The sequence below is a fragment of the Botryllus schlosseri genome, chromosome 5, assembly GCF_051294905.1.
Source record: "Botryllus schlosseri isolate E-star chromosome 5, Bs_hap1, whole genome shotgun sequence".
Taxonomy (NCBI): domain Eukaryota; kingdom Metazoa; phylum Chordata; class Ascidiacea; order Stolidobranchia; family Styelidae; genus Botryllus; species Botryllus schlosseri.
In genome coordinates, this window is record NC_137240.1 from 9,507,686 (window position 1) to 9,530,238 (window position 22,553).

A 22,553-nucleotide genomic window follows, 5' to 3' on the forward strand; every position below is an offset into this window, starting at 1 on the left:
CAATATATATGCGATTCCCGACCATATTGACCGATTCAAGCATGAATTATATAAATTTGTCGCCCACTGGTTGAGGGAATTTGGGGTTTGGTTTATCACCCTATCGGGGCCCAAGACTAACGTTTTTTTTTGGGGGGGGGGCTGACGAAGTGTTGTTACGGTCCTGATGGGAGTCAAGTCGGAGAAATGACCTTTTTTTAGTAACTCACGAACATTTAGCTGTAGAAGTGTAATTTTCGAGGTCGAGCCGAAAAGTTGACCTTTTTTTATTAGCCAACTCGCCGGTGATCCCAGATTGTGTGCTCATTTTTTGGTTCCCAATATTTGGGGGGCGATGATTGGCATGGAGCTTCAATAGGAGGCGATGAGACAAAAAAGGATGGGAACCACTGATCTAAGCCGTCTTTCATGTTCACATTCGGTGTTCACTTGAATTATAATCCACAGTTAATCGCTATTTGTGTCCATCTATGATATGCTGGGAACGTTCTACTGTCAGCATGAAATGACTATTTTCTCTAAATGTTTGTAAATATCGTAATTTAATTTATTGAAATCGAAAAGTCATGTCTTGAACGATTTGAAAGGATTAATTTTGAACGCGTGTGCTTTGTTGCTGCTGTTACTGCCAATTGACTCCATGTGACAGTCTCAGCTTCGACTGCATTGATCACAGGCATAACGAAAAAAGAAGGGGCGGTAGAAAATTATGGACGAGTGGACGATGCTGACTGTATAATAACTTTATTCAGAGCTACTACCAACGTGAGATGAGCGATATAGGCAGCGTTGCATTTAGAACAAAAATCAATTTGAAACAAACATGTTTAAATCGTGTTGTTTGTATATATTTTTGGGGGCCAAGACGTCAGGAATTCTCAATTGTGACGCCTCACAATGGATTGGGATTTTTATATGGCTCATTAAGAATTACAATCGAAAATATCCGGTCAATATGGTTCCTTTGGCGGAAGAGGTTTCCAGGCCGGATTAACCAGACCACAAAACATCTTTGACCAGGACTATATCGTCATGCAGCATTTTTACGGTCAGCGGTCATCATCATCAGAACATCAATTCCGACACAGTGACTGATATATACAGGGTTACCATGTTTTGAAAATCTGAGGACGTATGGTAACCCTAGTATATAACTACATGTTATATCTATTGATCCTACGACGATTTCGCGGGTTCCAACCATTCCATATCCGTAAGTAGTAGAGAAAAGAGCGCGATGGGTGCATGCAAGCTTGTAACTTAAAGAAACCAACTTCTCCAATATAATAAAGAAACAAAGGATAACCGACTTACGCATTTTGCAGAATTGCAGTGGGTAGCTCCCCCCGTGACGGATTGCTGCAGAGGTTTGATCAATAATTTCTGTGTTGAACTAAGACATATGACGGTAGAATCGAATGCCATACATAAAAACTTATCCAAATACCTACTAAGAGTGAGCATTACAACGTTGAGTCACTTGAAAAGTTGTCGTGGTAGCAGAATATTGTTTGTGAATCGATATAGTTAGTAACAGTTGCATTGTTCGCACATTTAATGCTATTTATCGATATCGGATCGCCTTATGAAATATCAGTGTGAGAACTAAGTGCGTGCCAACTGCCCTTTGTCGATGGAAATAAACACCTGTCTCCCATATTGCTGCCAGAAAACAATCTGTTTTCATGCAATACGCATATTTGCACGCCAAGTCCTGCTAATTTTGTTGTCCGTTCGTTTTTGTATTGACATTAAGTGTCTTGTATCGCTCCTTTGGCGATGGTAATTTGCCGGAAAAAATCAGCACCTAAGATTAAAAATTCATGTGACAGTCTCAGCTTCGTCTGCATTGATCACAGGCATAACGAAAAAAGAAGGGGCGGTAGAAAATTATGGACGAGTGGACGATGCTGACTGTATAATAACTTTATTCAGAGCTACTACCAACGTGAGATGAGCGATATAGGCAGCGTTGCATTTAGAACAAAAATCAATTTGAAACAAACATGTTTAAATCGTGTTGTTTATATATATTTTTGGGGGCCAAGACGTCAGGAATTCTCAATTGTGACGCCGCACAATGGATTGGGATTTTTATATGGCTCATTAAGAATTACAATCGAAAATATCCGGTCAATATGGTTCCTTTGGCGGAAGAGGTTTCCAGGCCGGATTAACCAGACCACAAAACATCTTTGACCAGGACTATATCGTCATGCAGCATTTTTACGGTCAGCGGTCATCATCATCAGAACATCAATTCCGACACAGTGACTGATATATACAGGGTTACCATGTTTTGAAAATCTGAGGACGTATGGTAACCCTAGTATATAACTACATGTTATATCTATTGATCCTACGACGATTTCGCGGGTTCCAACCATTCCATATCCGTAAGTAGAAGAGAAAAGAGCGCGATGGGTGCATGCAAGCTTGTAACTTAAAGAAACCAACTTCTCCAATATAATAAAGAAACAAAGGATAACCGACTTACGCATTTTGCAGAATTGCAGTGGGTAGCTCCCCCCGTGACGGATTGCTGCAGAGGTTTGATCAATAATTTCTGTGGCTGAAGGTGTGATGTCGCTACGGCTAGTTATTTTCGGTTAAAATGAGGGTGATATATGTGTATTCTGGTATCATTTTCAAGGCCGCTTGCAAAATTACGTAATTCACGATCGGGCGATGAGTGGATTCCTAAACTAGAAGTGGTCCTGCCTGGCGATTTAAAACTCGGCTGACCTATCATGTCGATCAATGATTTCCGGTTCAATTGAGTACGGGTGCCATCTACGTATACTGAAAAGTCGTTTGTGTTGAATAAAGTTTTATTATTAAGCGAGTTTTCTCAAGGTTATTGTAATCTTTGCTGTAATTTTCCGTGTATGACGATCGAATCTTTCTGGATCTCTATGGTGTGTTACCCGACGACACGGAAAAGTTCGCCTGGCGTGACTCGGCGTGTAATGGCGGGTTTGATTGACTGATGGGTATATGATGACAACTTATGCTATGTTTCAAGCGTATGGTCAAGGTCAAACGAATCGATTTAAAGTTCCGCTTGGTTGAATTGTCGTTCTTCGAGAGGGGGTGGGGGACAGTTGGCTGTTTTTAGGGCTACATTCAAAACTACTATCGTAACCCGCTGTCAGTCAGGCACAGAGACGCGTGGACGTAAAGATTTGGTATTATGAAACTCAACTGGCGAATGATTTCTCTTGGATCTCTCGATCAATGATTTCCGGTTCAATCGAGTGTGACTGCAAGCTATCTGTGTGGTGCACGTGTTATCAAATCAAACTCGTTTGTGTCATTGAGTCCATGGTATATCACATTGATATGATTGTAAGCAGACAGGTTTGAATAACCATTGGGGCTCAGGCCAGTAGATGGCGTATGTGCCAGCAGCGAGCCTCGTATACGGTACAAACGAACGTCAATTTGGATGGAAAAGCAGCGCATTGGAGGGTCTTTATTCGATTATTTTTGGATTTACGTTTATCCGGACCCGGATTTGTGGATTTTACATGCTACTCGCCAAATAATTTCGCTGGCAAATGATGTCCATTGTCCGTGAATCAGCCGTGGTCGATCAAGCGTAATGCGATGATGTCAGTCGGAGTTCAAAATACTCGTTTGTATCAATTACGTCAAAGTAGTCATTTTTCTTCTGACTCGTGACTCTTGCACCGATGTGGTTCCTGTATCGAGAACTACGATACTCGATTCCATTGTACGACGACGAATCGGGGCTCGTATGCTATACATATAAGCGTGAATTCGGATGGGAGTACAGCGTATTGGATGATTTTTACTGGATTACATTTGGATTTACGCTTATTCAGACCCGGATTTTTTAAATATTACATGCTATTGGCGGAATAATTGCGCCATCAAGTGATGGCCATAAATCAGCCGTGATCGATCGAGCGTGATACGATGATGTCAGTCGGGGTTTAAAATACTCGTTTGGATTAATTACATCGACGAGTCAACGTAGTCATTTTCTCCTGACTCGTGACTCTTCCGTCGATGTGGTTTCTGTATGGAGAACTATACGATACTAGATTCCATTGTACGCTGACGTATCGGAAAAGTTCGCCTCGTTTCGTAGGATACTGGTGGAATGGCTTAATTTCGCTGAATACGAGTTTGGGAATATTTGGTGTTATATTCGAGTGATAAAAAACTTATCTCTAGGCAAGTAGACGTACTTGCTGAGTGATTATAGCCTGCGACCCAAATTCCCATTGTCTCTGTCCACAATCGCTTGTGAAGTGGTGGAATGAATCGGTGATCCGGCTCCTATTTTTCATATAATCCGTGTAAGCCACGCCTTCTAGAAGCTCAGAAGTGGGCAGTGCTACAAGTCGGTAGCTACGGGACACAAATGACGAAAATCATCTTGGTGTAAATGACCGTATTAGTAGTCTACAAGCCCCATGAATATCACAAACAACGAATCAAACTCTACCCGCCATGATATCAACTCCAGCAGGACATATTTTCAATATATTGAGATATGTAAATTTCATTCTTAATATTTTCAATCTTGCAAGCGAACCATCTTTTAAGGCGGCAAGAATACAAGATTTGTCGTTATCGGCCAACGCTCTCAAGGGCGATTTGGTGTATGGAAATGTGAATATTGATTACGACGGTACGATCTTGGACGGTTCGCCGCGGTAAACGATCCTTCATATCAGGAAACAATCATGCGCAGTCTGAAAATATAGTCGAACATTCGTACCATGCTACAATACCAAGCACAAAGCGTTATTGGAAAAAACATTGCGATGAAGCGGCGATCGACATGCATTGTACAAAGACATAACAATAGTCACGCACACATACATACTAGAATACTAGTCAGATTGTCGGACCACGACCTAACATATCGATCTGGCTTTCCGTCCCATGCCACCTCATTTTGTCGCTTGCCTTTCATATTCTTTGCTTTACTTTTCATTCGGTGTGCATTCCTCTTTTCTACTTTACCTATACCACGGTGGGTGTCTGATTTCAAAGACTACTCCAAGCTCCAACTCGTTTCGACACCTTATGTCTTTCATTGTATCGCAGTTTTGTATAGTGTTTTGAAACGATGAAAATATTAATAAACTGACAATGATACACTGAATTCTCCCAAGAACAGCTACAATACAGTAACGGTCAGAGGTGGTCAGTAACGAAGTACTTCTACTTTTTGGAATCACTCAAGTAGTTTTGCTCTACTTCTGGTACTTACTCAAGTAGATCTGATTTTCTCTACTTCTATTTCTACTACGTAATATTTTGTGATCTACTTACTTACTTTTCGCTATTTTCAGTTTGTCAAGTACAAGTAGTTTTATCCCCCAATACGAAAGCTAGCCTGAGGAATTTCGGGGCTGTTTTCATGGAGGAACAAGATTTAATATTTATAAAAGTCAAGTAATGCCCAGATATTTGTTGCGCTTCGCGCATAGTAGTGATGAAGTGACAAATATGTTTTGATGAAAGTATCAGTGAATATAATTTAGGTACCGGGTTGTTTGGTTCCTATCATACCGCATTGTCGCCCATATCAAATATTTCATCACAGTAAATATGGCCCACCATAACGTTTAAAACTACCGATTCGCAATCTAGCAATTACCTATGCTAATCTGGAGAATCCAGCTTTTTTTAACGTTACACCTGATTTAGCAGATCACCTTTGAAGTTTTATGGACAAAAGACATGCAATATATTTTCCGATTTTAAGAAGTGGTATTTGTATTTCACTGCAAGTATCACACTTTGAGTTCGAATTACTTTTAGTTCCTTTGTCTGCAGAAGATACATGTTGAAGCATATAAGCAAGTGTAGTAATGCCTCTATTTTCCGAAAATAAAGCTACACTAAATATAACTTTAATATTTGTTATTAACGTATACTAATCACGTAAAAGTGATGAAACCGTATCCGATACAACTTCCACGCGTTGCTGTTCGCCTAAACTTGGGGCCTTATAATATAGGGCAGGGCGCCATGCCATGATATTCTCTAAAAACGGGGTCTTCTAGTAAACAAAGTGTCGCATTTTCATATCAATACTATAATTTGCATGCCCATGATACGAAACAATGCTTATTCTGTCGGGAATTAATACCTCCCATGATGCATCAATACGAATCAAGCTCTCTGCCCCTGCCGCATAGCTCGATTCGCAGATTTTGACAGTCCATGCGAACAGATTAAGACTGTTTTCAAAACTACTTACTTACTTGAGTAGATTTAAAGGCAGTCAATTCTACTTCCACTTCAAGTAGTTTTAGGGGATCATTTTCGTTGAGCATTAAAATATGGTCTCTTGCTGAGCGTGACGGTCAAAAAATGTGTGTCTCAAATATTCAGCGGAAACCCCGGTACATTATTATACGAGACTCCTATATATGACTTGGAATACAGCACCGATGCCTTGTAATTCAGAGGCTGCTGTATCGAGAGCGTCCATGGCAGTTGATCGAATAACCATATGAGAAGATGGTCAAATATGATTGTTTACTTCTCTATTATAAATATTTCGGAGTGTTTCCTTGTATATCCCCGAAAGCGACGACATAGAGCCGATTATTACTGATCTCCCGATGTGAGAATGAAACTCGTGAAAAGAAGCTTGCGATCTATAATGGATAACAGAATATTCCGATGTCAACGCTGACGTTCGTGAAAATGGTGCGATTCGTTATAGTTCTGATCTTGTGTGACTACCCCAAACAGTATATTCTCGACTATAAAACGTTTGTGTAGCTATAATTCGTATCCAAGTTGTTGAACTAAGACATATGACGGTAGAATCGAATGCCATACATAAAAACTTATCCAAATACCTACTAAGAGTGAGCATTACAACGTTGAGTCACTTGAAAAGTTGTCGTGGTAGCAGAATATTGTTTGTGAATCGATATAGTTAGTAACAGTTGCATTGTTCGCACATTTAATGCTATTTATCGATATCGGATCGCCTTATGAAATATCAGTGTGAGAACTAAGTGCGTGCCAACTGCCTTTTGTCGATGGAAATAAACACCTGTCTCCCATATTGCTGCCAGAAAACAATCTGTTTTCATGCAATACGCATATTTGCACGCCAAGTCCTGCTAATTTTGTTGTCCGTTCGTTTTTGTATTGACATTAAGTGTCTTGTATCGCTCCTTTGGCGATGGTAATTTGCCGGAAAAAATCAGCACCTAAGATTAAAAATTAACCAGAAAACGAACTGTTTCTGCGTGACCTTTCAATATTCTTCTACGGTTTTGAATTCACAGCAAATGACATTATTGTTGCCAATATGTGAATTGCTATCGAAGATTCGTAGTAATGGTTTCGTCTGTTTTTAGGATGATATATTTCTCAAATAGTTTCATGAAATGAGAGACTGTTACGGAAAGACACTTCGATCCGGATCCGCCAGTACAGGGATGTGTATATATCGCGTCGGGCTCTCACCGCTCCGAATTATATAGACTCGCAACGTTCGCCAGGTTTTCGAGATTATCGTACCCAAAACGTGCAGATTTAGCATCTGACGGATATTACTGGCTAGGGTTCGAAGACAAAATTAAATGTTTCGGATGCAGTATTTCACTCGAAAAATGGGTTGAAAGGGATTCGAATGTAAGTTGTCATGAAGCGAGTTGTGTTCGAGACGTATTCAATATTCCCGTTGAAAGATCGAATTTCAGGAGTCTATTACGGGAGTTTAAGCTCCAAATCGAGACACCGCAAGTCAATAACAGCGACATAAAACTTGCGAATATCATTGACCGAGAACACGCGTGTTTGATTAAGAACCTCGACTTGAAAAGGGAATCGAAGCGACGCGAAACCTTCAAGAAATGGCCTAGCTATCCTATACCCCACGCAGTAGGCGAGTTGGCGAGAGAGGGAGAGAGAGAGAGTCTTTATTTTTCATCGAACCAAAATACATAACAAACGGCAGTGATGGTGGTACAGAAAATATGCGTACACAGTATTCGGTATTAGATAGGAATGATCGATAAGACCGTGAAGGTCATCTAGTCTAATCACACCAGCATCAAACAGGTACACTTGACTCAGAACACGAAACAAGGGTTTTTCTATCTCGGTAACTTAGACAGAACGCAATGCTTTAACTGCTTCGGTGTTCTTCGCAATTGGAAACCCATAGACGACGTATCGGAAATACACCTTACACATTTTCCAAAATGTACTTTCGCGCGTGGTAGCTTTTCAGGAAATATCGCACTAGCTGAGCACGACCGCGGCAATTTGGATGACCTGCTTCACGAGAAAATACGACGGCTCACTATCAATGTGAAAGAACCAGATGAGCCCTCCGAGGATGAAAAACACTATCTTGCTGAATTATTCCCTTGCCTAAACCCTGTAAATCCTGTAATGTCGTCCTTGTCACGAAGAATAGCAACCTTCGACGAAGGTTGGGATCCCGCTAAAATCAATGCTAGCGTTGAGCAACTAGCAAATGCGGGGTTTTATTACATCGATTCGGACAAGATGAAATGTTTTTACTGCAATGGTGGACTTCGGTGGGACCGGACAGACGAGGTTTGGACGGAACATGCTAAATGGTTTCCGCAATGCGAGTATACGTACTTCGTATGAAAGGTATCGAATTCGGGAGACGCATCGAAAACACATATCCAAATCTCAATCGTCCGATTATTACAAACCCCATCACGAAGTTGGAGTTGAATAAACGCCAAAATCTTCTGGAGAATCGTCAATCAAACGATGGACATCGTTGAATTGCATTGAAAATGGGAGAGGCCATGGTGTGTAAACGATGTGGAATAAACATAAATGAATATATGACTATAGCACATGCTAAATGGTTTCCGCAATGCGAGTACGTACTTCGTATGAAAGGTATCGAATTCAGGCAACGCATCGAAAACACATATCCAAATCTCAATCGTCCGATCATTACAAACCCCATCACGAAGTTGGAGTTGAATAAATGCCAAAATCTTCTGGAAAATCGTCAATCAAACGATGGACAACGTTGAATTGTATCGAAAATTGGAGAGGCCATGGTGTGTAAACGATGCGGAATAAACATAAATGAATATGACTATAGCATGTGGACATATTTGCGTTGTTTCTAGACTTGAGAGACTGACGTAGAACGCAGTGGTGGCAGTCATGGAGTACTTCTATTTTTTCGCAGAATTGTTGTAGGTTTTACTTAATTACACTAAAACTAACAACCTACAACAATTCTGCGAAAAAATAGAAGTATTCCATGACTGCCACCACTGCGTTCTACGTCAGTCTCACAAGTCTAGAAACAAACTCTTAGTAGGTATTTGGATAAGTTTTTATGTATGGCATTCGATTCTACCGTCATATGTCTTAGTTCAACAACTTGGATACGAATTATAGCTACACAAACGTTTTATAGTCGAGAATATACTGTTTGGGGTAGTCACACAAGATCAGAACTATAACGAATCGCACCATTTTCACGAACGTCAGCGTTGACATCGGAATATTCTGTTATCCATTATAGATCGCAAGCTTCTTTTCACGAGTTTCATTCTCACATCGGGAGATCAGTAATAATCGGCTCTATGTCGTCGCTTTCGGGGATATACAAGGAAACACTCCGAAATATTTATAATAGAGAAGTAAACAATCATATTTGACCATCTTCTCATATGGTTATTCGATCAACTGCCATGGACGCTCTCGATACAGCAGCCTCTGAATTACAAGGCATCGGTGCTGTATTCCAAGTCATATATAGGAGTCTCGTATAATAATGTACCGGGGTTTCCGCTGAATATTTGAGACACACATTTTTTGACCGTCACGCTCAGCAAGAGACCATATTTTAATGCTCAACGAAAATGATCCCCTAAAACTACTTGAAGTGGAAGTAGAATTGACTGCCTTTAAATCTACTCAAGTAAGTAAGTAGTTTTGAAAACAGTCTTAATCTGTTCGCATGGACTGTCAAAATCTGCGAATCGAGCTATGCGGCAGGGGCAGAGAGCTTGATTCGTATTGATGCATCATGGGAGGTATTAATTCCCGACAGAATAAGCATTGTTTCGTATCATGGGCATGCAAATTATAGTATTGATATGAAAATGCGACACTTTGTTTACTAGAAGACCCCGTTTTTAGAGAATATCATGGCATGGCGCCCTGCCCTATATTATAAGGCCCCAAGTTTAGGCGAACAGCAACGCGTGGAAGTTGTATCGGATACGGTTTCATCACTTTTACGTGATTAGTATACGTTAATAACAAATATTAAAGTTATATTTAGTGTAGCTTTATTTTCGGAAAATAGAGGCATTACTACACTTGCTTATATGCTTCAACATGTATCTTCTGCAGACAAAGGAACTAAAAGTAATTCGAACTCAAAGTGTGATACTTGCAGTGAAATACAAATACCACTTCTTAAAATCGGAAAATATATTGCATGTCTTTTGTCCATAAAACTTCAAAGGTGATCTGCTAAATCAGGTGTAACGTTAAAAAAAGCTGGATTCTCCAGATTAGCATAGGTAATTGCTAGATTGCGAATCGGTAGTTTTAAACGTTATGGTGGGCCATATTTACTGTGATGAAATATTTGATATGGGCGACAATGCGGTATGATAGGAACCAAACAACCCGGTACCTAAATTATATTCACTGATACTTTCATCAAAACATATTTGTCACTTCATCACTACTATGCGCGAAGCGCAACAAATATCTGGGCATTACTTGACTTTTATAAATATTAAATCTTGTTCCTCCATGAAAACAGCCCCGAAATTCCTCAGGCTAGCTTTCGTATTGGGGGATAAAACTACTTGTACTTGACAAACTGAAAATAGCGAAAAGTAAGTAAGTAGATCACAAAATATTACGTAGTAGAAATAGAAGTAGAGAAAATCAGATCTACTTGAGTAAGTACCAGAAGTAGAGCAAAACTACTTGAGTGATTCCAAAAAGTAGAAGTACTTCGTTACTGACCACCTCTGACCGTTACTGTATTGTAGCTGTTCTTGGGAGAATTCAGTGTATCATTGTCAGTTTATTAATATTTTCATCGTTTCAAAACACTATACAAAACTGCGATACAATGAAAGACATAAGGTGTCGAAACGAGTTGGAGCTTGGAGTAGTCTTTGAAATCAGACACCCACCGTGGTATAGGTAAAGTAGAAAAGAGGAATGCACACCGAATGAAAAGTAAAGCAAAGAATATGAAAGGCAAGCGACAAAATGAGGTGGCATGGGACGGAAAGCCAGATCGATATGTTAGGTCGTGGTCCGACAATCTGACTAGTATTCTAGTATGTATGTGTGCGTGACTATTGTTATGTCTTTGTACAATGCATGTCGATCGCCGCTTCATCGCAATGTTTTTTCCAATAACGCTTTGTGCTTGGTATTGTAGCATGGTACGAATGTTCGACTATATTTTCAGACTGCGCATGATTGTTTCCTGATATGAAGGATCGTTTACCGCGGCGAACCGTCCAAGATCGTACCGTCGTAATCAATATTCACATTTCCATACACCAAATCGCCCTTGAGAGCGTTGGCCGATAACGACAAATCTTGTATTCTTGCCGCCTTAAAAGATGGTTCGCTTGCAAGATTGAAAATATTAAGAATGAAATTTACATATCTCAATATATTGAAAATATGTCCTGCTGGAGTTGATATCATGGCGGGTAGAGTTTGATTCGTTGTTTGTGATATTCATGGGGCTTGTAGACTACTAATACGGTCATTTACACCAAGATGATTTTCGTCATTTGTGTCCCGTAGCTACCGACTTGTAGCACTGCCCACTTCTGAGCTTCTAGAAGGCGTGGCTTACACGGATTATATGAAAAATAGGAGCCGGATCACCGATTCATTCCACCACTTCACAAGCGATTGTGGACAGAGACAATGGGAATTTGGGTCGCAGGCTATAATCACTCAGCAAGTACGTCTACTTGCCTAGAGATAAGTTTTTTATCACTCGAATATAACACCAAATATTCCCAAACTCGTATTCAGCGAAATTAAGCCATTCCACCAGTATCCTACGAAACGAGGCGAACTTTTCCGATACGTCAGCGTACAATGGAATCTAGTATCGTATAGTTCTCCATACAGAAACCACATCGACGGAAGAGTCACGAGTCAGGAGAAAATGACTACGTTGACTCGTCGATGTAATTAATCCAAACGAGTATTTTAAACCCCGACTGACATCATCGTATCACGCTCGATCGATCACGGCTGATTTATGGCCATCACTTGATGGCGCAATTATTCCGCCAATAGCATGTAATATTTAAAAAATCCGGGTCTGAATAAGCGTAAATCCAAATGTAATCCAGTAAAAATCATCCAATACGCTGTACTCCCATCCGAATTCACGCTTATATGTATAGTATACGAGCCCCGATTCGTCGTCGTACAATGGAATCGAGTATCGTAGTTCTCGATACAGGAACCACATCGGTGCAAGAGTCACGAGTCAGAAGAAAAATGACTACTTTGACGTAATTGATACAAACGAGTATTTTGAACTCCGACTGACATCATCGCATTACGCTTGATCGACCACGGCTGATTCACGGACAATGGACATCATTTGCCAGCGAAATTTTTTGGCGAGTAGCATGTAAAATCCACAAATCCGGGTCCGGATAAACGTAAATCCAAAAATAATCCAGTAAAGACCCTCCAATGCGTTGCTTTTCCATCCAAATTGACGTTTGTTTGTACCGTATACGAGGCTCGCTGCTGGCACATACGCCATCTACTGGCCTGAGCTGCGGCAAGTAGCTTTGGACGTCGTCAACAACCGCTTGAACATGGCGGCAGCAAGTAGCAGCAATCGAGCCCCATATGGTTATTCAAACCTGTCTGCTTACAATCATATCAATGTGATTCACCATGGACTCAATGACACAAACGAGTTTGATTTGATAACACGTGCACCACACAGATAGCTTGCAGTCACACTCGATTGAACCGGAAATCATTGATCGAGAGATCCAAGAGAAATCATACGCCAGTTGAGTTTCATAATACCAAATCTTTACGTCCACGCGTCTCTGTGCCTGACTGACAGCGGGTTACGATAGTAGTTTTGAATGTAGCCCTTAAAAACAGCCAACTGTCCCCCCCCCCCCCCCCCCATCGAAGAACGACAATTCAATCAAGCGGGACTTCACATCGATTCGTGTGACCTTGACCATACGCTTGAAACATAGCATAAGTTGTCATCATATACCCATCAGTCAATCAAACCCGCCATTACACGCCGAGTCACGCCAGGCGAACTTTTCCGTGTCGTCGGGTAACACACCATAGAGATCCAGAAAGATTCGATCGTCATACACGGAAAATTACAGCAAAGATTACAATAACCTTGAGAAAACTCGCTTAATAATAAAACTTTATTCAACACAAACGACGTTTCATTATACGTAGATGGCACCCGTACTCAATTGAACCGGAAATCATTGATCGACATGATATAGGTCAGCCGAGTTTTAAATCGCCAGGCAGGACCACTTCTAGTTTAGGAATCCACTCATCGCCCGATATAGAGTTACGTAAGTTTGCAAGCGGCCTTGAAAATGATACCAGAATACACATATATCACCTTCATTTTAACCGAAAATAACTAGCCGTAGCGACATCACACCTTCAGCCACAGAAATTATTGATCAAACCTCTGCAGCAATCCGTCACGGGGGGAACTACCCACTGCAATTCTGCAAAATGCGTAAGTCGGTTATCCTTTGTTTCTTTATTATATTAGAAAAGTTGGTTTCTTTAAGTTAAAAGCTTGCATGCGCCCATCACGCTCTTTTCTCTACTACTGTTGAATACGTTGACTATATCTATAGTGCAAGTGGTTCGAATGCTCATACTACATCTTTTTTCGTACAGTATTATACAACTTGAACTTATGGAACAAAAAATATTTTCAATGACATGTGGTTCAAGCGCCATCCTAATTTGTTTTAAAACGCCTCTTGTCTCAAACGCAATTCTAGATATACGATTGTCGTCTGCCTCTCATCCGAGAGCTTCCTCGCAACTATTTTCCCCGACTGCAGCGTCCCAGCTCGCTAATCGTCGACAGTTTTTGTTGTAGTTTCGGTATTCATAGTCATTAGACAGATATTTATTTTTTGCTTCCTTATTGGTCGACTTTTAGCATGGCCCACTTTCGCTTTAGAATTTTGTAAGATACCGCAGTATGACAGTATGTCTTCTCGCGTAACGATAATTTGTTGATATTCATTGCCAACGCGAGCGGTATAGATGGGATAATTATTGATGTGTGGCGATCGGCTAGCACTTTCATTGCCACTGATTCTTTGTTGATCGGAGGCATGTTATTCGCCAACCTTCAGCGTAATAATGATTTATTGATGGCCATTACCAACACGGGCGTGATACGGTATAATGAGTGATATGCGGCGATCGGCTTCACCTTCATCGCTACTACTTCTTTGCCTAAAGCAGGTGTGTAGCTCGATAATCCACGTCAACATCGTAATTAAAAAATGTACCATGTACGCGTGTGGAACCTTCAGAGGTGGTCAAAATAGTCAAGAGAGGTACTCAAGTAGAAGTAGAAGTAGCGACGAAAAAAATCTACTCAAGTACGAGTAGAAGTACTTCTTCCATAAGCCACCTAAAACTACTTGAAGTAGAAGTAGAATTGTGTGACTTTAAATCTACTCAAGTAAGTAAGTAGTTTTGAAAACAGTGTTATTTCGTTCGCATGGACTGCCAAAAGCTGCAAATTGAGCTATGCGGAAGGTGTGGAGCGCTTGATTCGTATTGATGCATCCAAAGAGGTATCAACTTTCAACAGAATAAGCATTCTTTCGCATCATGGGATGCGAATTATAGTATTGATATGAAAATGCCATACTAACCAATTGTTTACTAGAAGACCCCGTTTTAGAGAATATCATGGCATGGCACCCTACCCCATATTATAAGGCCCCAAGTTTAGGCAAAGAGCAATACGGAGAAGTTGTACCGGATATGGTTTCAACACTTTGCGCGACTATACGTTGATAACAAATATTGTAGATCGTAAAAGTTATATTTAATGTAGCTTTATTTTCGGAAAATAGAAGCATTGCTATACTTTCTTTTATGCTTCAGCATGTATGTTCTGCAGACAAAGGAACTGAAAGTAATTAGAACTCAAAGTATGATACTCGGAATTGAAAGTGAAATACAAATACCACTTCTAAAAAGCAAAAAATATATTCCATGTCTTCTGTCCATAAAGCTTCAAAGGTGATCTGCTAAAACAGATGTAACGCTCAAAAAAGTCGGAATTTCCAGATTAGCAGGAAACGTCATGGGCTGCTAGATTACGAAATGATAGGTAATTGCTAGATTGCGAAACGGTAGTTTCAAACGTTATGGTGAGCCATATTTACTGTGATGAAATATGTTATATGGGCGACAATACGGTGAGAGCGGATCCAAGCACTCCGGTACCTAAATTATATTCACTGAATATTTCGTGAAAACATATTTGTCACTCCACAACTACTGTGAGCGAAGCGCAACAAAATTTCTGGGCTTTACTTGACTTTTATGAATATTAGATGTTGGCACTCCGGGAAATCAGCTCCGAAATTCCTCAGGCTATCTTTAGTGCTGTGGGATTAAACTACTTCTACTTGACAAACTGAAAATAGCGAAAAGTAAGTAAGAAGATCACAAGCTATTATGAAGTAGAAGTAGAAGTAGAGAAAATCAGATCTACTTGAGTAAGTACCAGAAGTAGAGGAAAACTACTTGAGTACTTTAAAAAAGTAGAAGTACTTCGTTACTGACAACCTCTGGGAACCTTATAAGGTCTGTTTCCTAATAATAATCTCCAAAATATAGAGGTTAGCATACCGAGCACGAACGTGAACAGAATGTTCCAACCATCCCTAGTATGGTAAGAATCTTCATATATATATATGTACACTGTACAGTTGCACACAACATATCCTTAAAGGGGCCGTGCACTCTAAAAATGATGTGGTCTCAAATTGAAGGGCAAAACGAAATAATTGTTTTGCCGCAGCCGTTTTCTTCAGAACGCCACCGTAATGAAGCTGCAATTTATTGAAATTTCCACAAGAACTTCACGCTCCAGCAGTCACGCAGAGATCGAACTTTATTTAGTTGTCAGCCGATGTTATGAAGGAAATTACTCCATACATATGTTTCCGAATGAGAATGAATAAGAGCTATTCGTGAAAACAAACTGTAAGTGTTTAGGACCGGTAGGCATCGCGCTATATGTGTGACAATACGCTCAATGTAACATGACCAGCGACAATCATTTAATACAATTTTTCACACAGGTAGTGAAAGGTGTCACTGCACATAATATCATTTAACATTTCATGAACTGAGTTCCTGAGTTCGACACATCTTTCAGATGCTCCATTCGGTTCGTCCGGTGCCCAATCAGTGTTTTCTCTGGTCGACACCACTCCATCAAGCCAGACATAATGACCCTTGCTCGCCAGGTCATCCAGTCCGATCCAGATACCTGTCGATCCCGATGACCTCAAAACCTTGGATTTTACAGTTCTGTATCAAATTTCATCGGATTACCATTCTACATATATTTTTATTCATTTCATCGCTGATCTTTATAGAATTATTTTCTATGTTCGAAATAAATATTTTGCATTTATATAAATATTCGTTGAATTGTTGGACATTTTTTATGTTTCTCACTTATTCATATCTCAGGTACAAATGGTTAACCGAATTAGCTTTTCCTATAAATAACACCGAACATGGCACCTGGCGACAGATTTGTTGCAAACGATTAAATAATGTGTACTTGTGCAAACATGCAGTACAAATAGTCTGACGTGCATGATAATGTAATTGCTCATTCGAACTACAATTCGTAATGTTAGGTATGAAATGAACATTGGAATATTGGGCATGCTTACTGGCTCCGTTTAATTAAATCATTATGGTATCAATGAGACCCACGTTCTGCATTCAAAATACAAGGGTGGAAATCGACGTGTGTACCAGATTCCCGCCACAACGTATAGGGTGCAAATCAGTCTATCGTTACTTTCTGGTGCCAACCTTTGCTCTCACACCCATTCCATTGGGCGAAAACGAGTCTCACAGCAATCCTTATGTGGATATATACCTAGGATGCTGTGGATTTTGTATAGGTGCACAAACCCTTGGCGCTTCCATTGGGTGGTACGCGAAAACGGAATCCAATCCAGCCCTTGCATATATCTACGTAGGAATTGGTATAGTTGACCTATTTTCACCCACTGGAGTCAGTGCGAAAGCAAAGTCGTGTACCGGAAATTGTCACTTCACTGCTTTACCCCCATCCTCTGACACCCTTCATGGTGGATATTTGCGGAATGCACGATTTTCACTACAGTTCGTGGTACATGGTACATGGATACGCTTATGCCATCAAAATACTTACTCCCTCACAGTTGGAATACGCATTCCTACACACGCTAGCGTCGCACGTACAGCTTCACAGGCCTCCATCGCCTGCTGATATGTTTTTGCCTCTTGAAATAGCTTGTAGCCGTATATGTTTGATTCGTGAGATATCCATGTCCACGTCAATAACTCAACCGTCATCAACTCTGCATAACAGTTATGCATTTTACATTCCTATTTCAACATGGACGAAATGTAATACAGTCAACCTGGTCATAAAATAGGCCACCAGTTGTGACTTGTCGCAAGATCCGGTAGAGGGGCAAAGGGAAAACAGTCCGAAACTGTTCGGATAAAAATGGCATAGTCTGACATAAAAATTTGACTTCATGGTCGTCAGTAGGGTTGCATTTAAAACAAAAATAAATTTGAAACAAACATGTTTAAAACATAACCCTTGTTTAAAACAAGATTTTATGTTTTTTTTTATTAGCCATGGCGTCATGAATCCTTAACTTCGACGTCACAGTCGATTGACATTGACAATTGAAAATTAGAGTTAATATGGCTCCTTTGTCGATAACAGCTTCTGAATTATGGCTCAAACAGACCCAAAAATATGTGGGACCAGGTCTGCATTGTAATGCAGCGTTTTTATGGTCGGCGGTCATCATCATCAGAACATTCATTCCGTACCAATGATCTAAAACTACGTGCTGTAACTGTTGAATCGACGACGATTTCGAGGGCTGTAACCTTGCTATATCGTGTACGTCGAAAATATCGGGTGAAAATCGTCCGTAGGGTCCTACTACGTGTTTTCGCAAGTATTTACACATGTATGACATAATTATACAACTTTTGAAAAAAAAATCTTTTTAAAATGGCACTATTTTAAAACACTGTTCGAAACATGGTTTAAAAAAGTGTTTTAAAACAGCATTTGTTCTAAATGCAACCCCAGTAATCACACAAGTCCTCTACAACCGGTGGTTGTCCGCAAACTGGTGTGTAATGAGAGGTTCAAGTTCGGAGGTGTGCCGCTACGTAAGTGAAATTTCCAAATAGACTCGTTTCTATTCAGATGGAGAGAGAGAGAGAGTCTTTATTTTCATCCAACCAAAATACATAACACACAGCAGTGATGGGGGTACAGAAAATATGCTTGCGCAGTATTCGGTATTAGATAGGAATGATCGATAAGACCGTGAAGGTCATCTAGTCTGATCACACCAGTACCAAACAGGTACACTTGACTCTAAACAGTTTGGCTGTAAAAAAGGCTACAGTAGTTAAAAAAATAAAATAGAAGAAAAATTAAACGATGGTAGCAAATGATCAATGAAGCAATGTCTGGGCGAGGTAGGGCAACAGTGTTAGTGTAACGATAAGAGGTGATCAAGTAGGGCTTTTTTGAATCTATTATAAGGCAATTCACGGATATGTGGTGGTAATGCATTCCAGATGATAGGTCCCGAGTAGTCGATAGATCTCTTAGTTAGGTTGCTATTGGGTGGGGGTAAGTAGATATTTCCTTTAGACGAGGATCTCGTGTAGTGGGAGTGGACATTTTTGGCAGGCATGAAAAAGTCATCAAACACAGGAGGCAGACTATTGGAAAAATATTTGTGAATGACTTTTGATACTTCGAAGCGATATAGTTTGTCAACTTGCAAAATTCGGTGCTTACGGTAGTAAGGCGATAGTTTGGTACGTAAAGGTACAGATGAGATCAGCCGTATCGCACGGTTTTGTAGGGTTCGAATTCTGCACAAAAATGTTGTGCATGCACTTCTCCATACTACGATTCCATATTGTAGGTGAGAGTGGAAAAGAGAGAAATAGATGCTTCGTAATATTGATCTGGAAACCAAAGATTGCAGACGGGTCATTATTCCCACACACCGAGCTAGTTTTGATATTGTGCATTCAATATGCTGCTTCTCATACATTTTGGCATCAATGGTTACGCCGAGATATTTTGCTGAGTCACATATGGAGATTTGTTTATGATTGATGTTCACAGTGAAACTATGATTGGCATTATTTAAAAGGAGCATCTCGGTCTTATCTGCATTCAAACTTAGTTTGTTTGCTTGCAGCCATCTCGACACTTTTGGGAGTTCCCTATTCACAGATACATGCAAATCATCGACAGTGTTGGGGGTTATGAAGAGGTGAGTATCATCAGCAAATAGGGTTGTGCGGAATAAAGATGCATTAACAATGTCGTTAATATAAATGAGGAAAAAAGTCGGTCCAAGGACTGAGCCTTGTGGCACTCCACAAGTTATATCTCTGGCAATTTGAAAAAACCACGGCGCCCTTATACCCTTTGCTTAACTCCAATATCGTAAGCAGGGATCTTTCTCCTGTTTAACAGGACGTCATTATTTATATCAGTGGTTCGCAACCTAGGGTTGTGTATCAACAATCGTATCGCTAAGTATGACGTCACTGGCATGATATTTCGAATAATCGAGATTTTAGCACTGGATGGGTTAATGCAAGCGCGCACACTCACGCACTTCACAACAGGGACAGGTTTACAGTCTGTAATTTCGTGGCAAAATCGATATTAGAGAATATACAACTGATGGTGTAAATATTTGAATGCCAACCGTCAGCTTCTGTACGTGTTTGATGACATCATCGAAATATACCACTCGTAATCTCATCACCGACCTCATTATGAAAACCAGCCTAAAAATAAACCGCGGCTCTGGCTCATGCGCTAGATCAGTGGTGCCCAATGTGGGCGATATCACCCCCAGTGGACGATTTTGAGAAACTATAGGGACGAATATACCAAAGTAGGCGACTGAGGGACGATAGCGGGTTGATAATGTTCGAACCTGCGGTGAGATATATTTTATTACCACAGCCAAAAAAATGCACGTCAAGACGGCTTATTCGCTGTACATGACGCGAATGTTGAGTAAAAAAGGTCAACTCGACGGAAAGCAGACGCGGAAACCAGTTTTCCGAACACCTACTCGGAAAAATGGCCCTTTATTAGTCAATTGACCAGCGATCAGAGTTAGGTGACTAACGTAATTGACTGGTTTGACTGTCTCGGGATACATTACTTTGAGACACCACGAACTCTGAGCAGTCGCATATTCCAGGCTCTCCCTTTTCTCCTTTGCTTCCACCGATACCACTTCTACCATCTCTTCCAGATTCCCCGGCATGTCCTTGACTTCCTTTTGGTCCAGCCTTACCTGGTCGTCCAAGTGGCCCGATTATCTGTTCATTATCATCTTGATCGCAACAGCAATGTCCTTGGACGCGAAGCAGGAACAATTCATATGTGATAAGAGCGATGAAAACGCACCATAGAGTTTTAGACATGTCTGACCTATCAAGTTCCTGAACTTAGATTGCATCGTTCGTTTAGATGTGAGGGATTATATCGTCAATGCATTTTTTTTCAAATTGCCCCCTACCTCAAAAATTCAAGACTAACGTTTTTAAACAATTAAGGACTTTGATTATAACTTTTTTCGTGTTCGCTTCGTGTTCGTATATCCTACCTACGACTTTCGATGACCTCTCACGTTGAAATCACGGAAAGCACAGGCTATGGTCGTGTTGCTACTTCAAATTGACTACTGTTTACAGTCTGGCTGGAATAAACATTTAGGCGGGTGGAAAACAAATTTTGAGGCGACATATCACTGCCATGACTCCAGTATATAATCAGTTAGCCCTCAAGATTACCGCACAAGGATCTGACATATCGATCTCGCCCCCCGTCACATGCCAACGAATTTTGTCGCTTGTCCTTTACTACTATCTTCTTTTACTTGTCATTGAGCATGCATGCTTCCTCATCACATCGCCTAGGCCCAGGCGGCTCTCTGATTTCAAAGACCACTCAAAGTTGTTTCTACACCTTCCTATCTTTTCACTGTATCGCAATCTTGCGGTGAATTGATCTGATTCTTAATAAACTGAACTGAGTTGTACTCATTATGTAGTAGTACGCTATCTTATATGATTTGCTTTACAACCAGTATCCCCAATATCGCTCCTGGCCAATTATGCTGCGGATATAATCATATCGACCCGATAAGCAAATGGTATACCAAAATATCATTCATGTTGTTATCGTGTTGAAACTATAGCTGATAGCTTGTTTTGTGGACACTCTCTGAGGTCGTTTGATGATGTATGATCACATGATGCCCGCACGTAAGAGAAGTCTTTGACTAAAGCGATCTTATGGTTGTTGTGCATATGTGCAATCATGAGGACGAAAACGAATATACCACATAAAACGAATGAAAAAAAAAATAATAATTATGAGTTCAAGCATGGCCTACTGCTTCAGTAGACCATGGTTCAAGCCGGAAACGAAGTGCGATGACTAAAATTCAGTCACCTTTCCATCATCTACAAATTTTCCTGACTGGCTTTAGTTTCGAGGAAGCTGGTATCGTATGAAACGATATTTCGACCTGATCTCACACAAACTCATTTCTCGTGTACGGAAACGAAAACCCCTTATATCTCTAGCCCTTAGATTCAGTTGGAATGTATTGTGCCTTTGTTAACTATTCAAACGTTACAGATAATCCGCAGCTCAATTACAGACAGCGCCAGAATCGTATTCAATTCAGCCTTCCGGCGGACGCGAAGTGTATAGCCTACCTTTTTTAGCTCTCGGACGGGTCAAATATCAATAGATATTATTAGGCGAACTGGTGGACCTTCAAAAATTGAAATCAAGTCAAAATGTAAAGTATATGAAGCCGCCGTTTTTGCAAGTTTGGTACTAGAGAGTAGAGAGCGACATTTTGAGGTTTTGTTCGAAATTTAGTATGTCCATTGTCCATGATGGTATTTACGTCATTTTACGGTAGCGTGTCTGCAGAATCGAGATAAAATTGCCTTGCCCATGGATAAACGTGTTACCGTCGAGACTACATTACAGTATTCCACGCCGAAGGCCATGAGTAAACCGACTATACAAACTCGAATAATATTCTTCTCTTTGATAATATCTAGAGAAGAAACGTTTTAGAGTCGGACCAAACACCTCGTCGTGCTACTGCTCATTTCCCACTACCACCAGACGTACTCCG

The 22,553-nt window shown here is 40.5% G+C and overlaps 2 protein-coding genes across 2 annotated transcripts in view; both read right to left on the bottom strand.

The window, feature by feature from the left end:
• Positions 1-22,553, bottom strand: part of LOC145439698 (alpha-N-acetylgalactosamine-specific lectin-like) — a 54,756-nt gene that overhangs the window by 17,206 nt on the left and 14,997 nt on the right. The gene's annotated exons all lie outside the window — the stretch shown is intronic.
• Positions 16,343-20,859, bottom strand: LOC145438955 (alpha-N-acetylgalactosamine-specific lectin-like). The gene is made up of 3 exons (XM_080316358.1): positions 20,553-20,859; positions 17,501-17,669; positions 16,343-16,617 (listed from the first exon to the last, which is right to left on the bottom strand). Exons 1-3 carry the CDS (start codon positions 20,815-20,817, stop codon positions 16,365-16,367), a joined length of 687 nt encoding a protein of 228 aa, XP_080172484.1. The 5' UTR covers positions 20,818-20,859; the 3' UTR covers positions 16,343-16,364.

Excerpts from the sequence above, each read along its gene's own strand:
- LOC145438955 (XM_080316358.1), bottom strand. The coding sequence starts at position 20,817 with ATGTCTAAAACTCTATGGTGCGTTTTCATCGCTCTTATCACATATGAA. Across the intron at positions 17,670-20,552 it reads AGAGTTCGTGGTGTCTCAAA|AGTTGATGACGGTTGAGTTA; the intron begins GTAATGTATCCC and ends ACTGTTATGCAG. Across the intron at positions 16,618-17,500 it reads CGTATTCCAACTGTGAGGGA|AACTGTAAAATCCAAGGTTT; the intron begins GTAAGTATTTTG and ends AATTTGATACAG.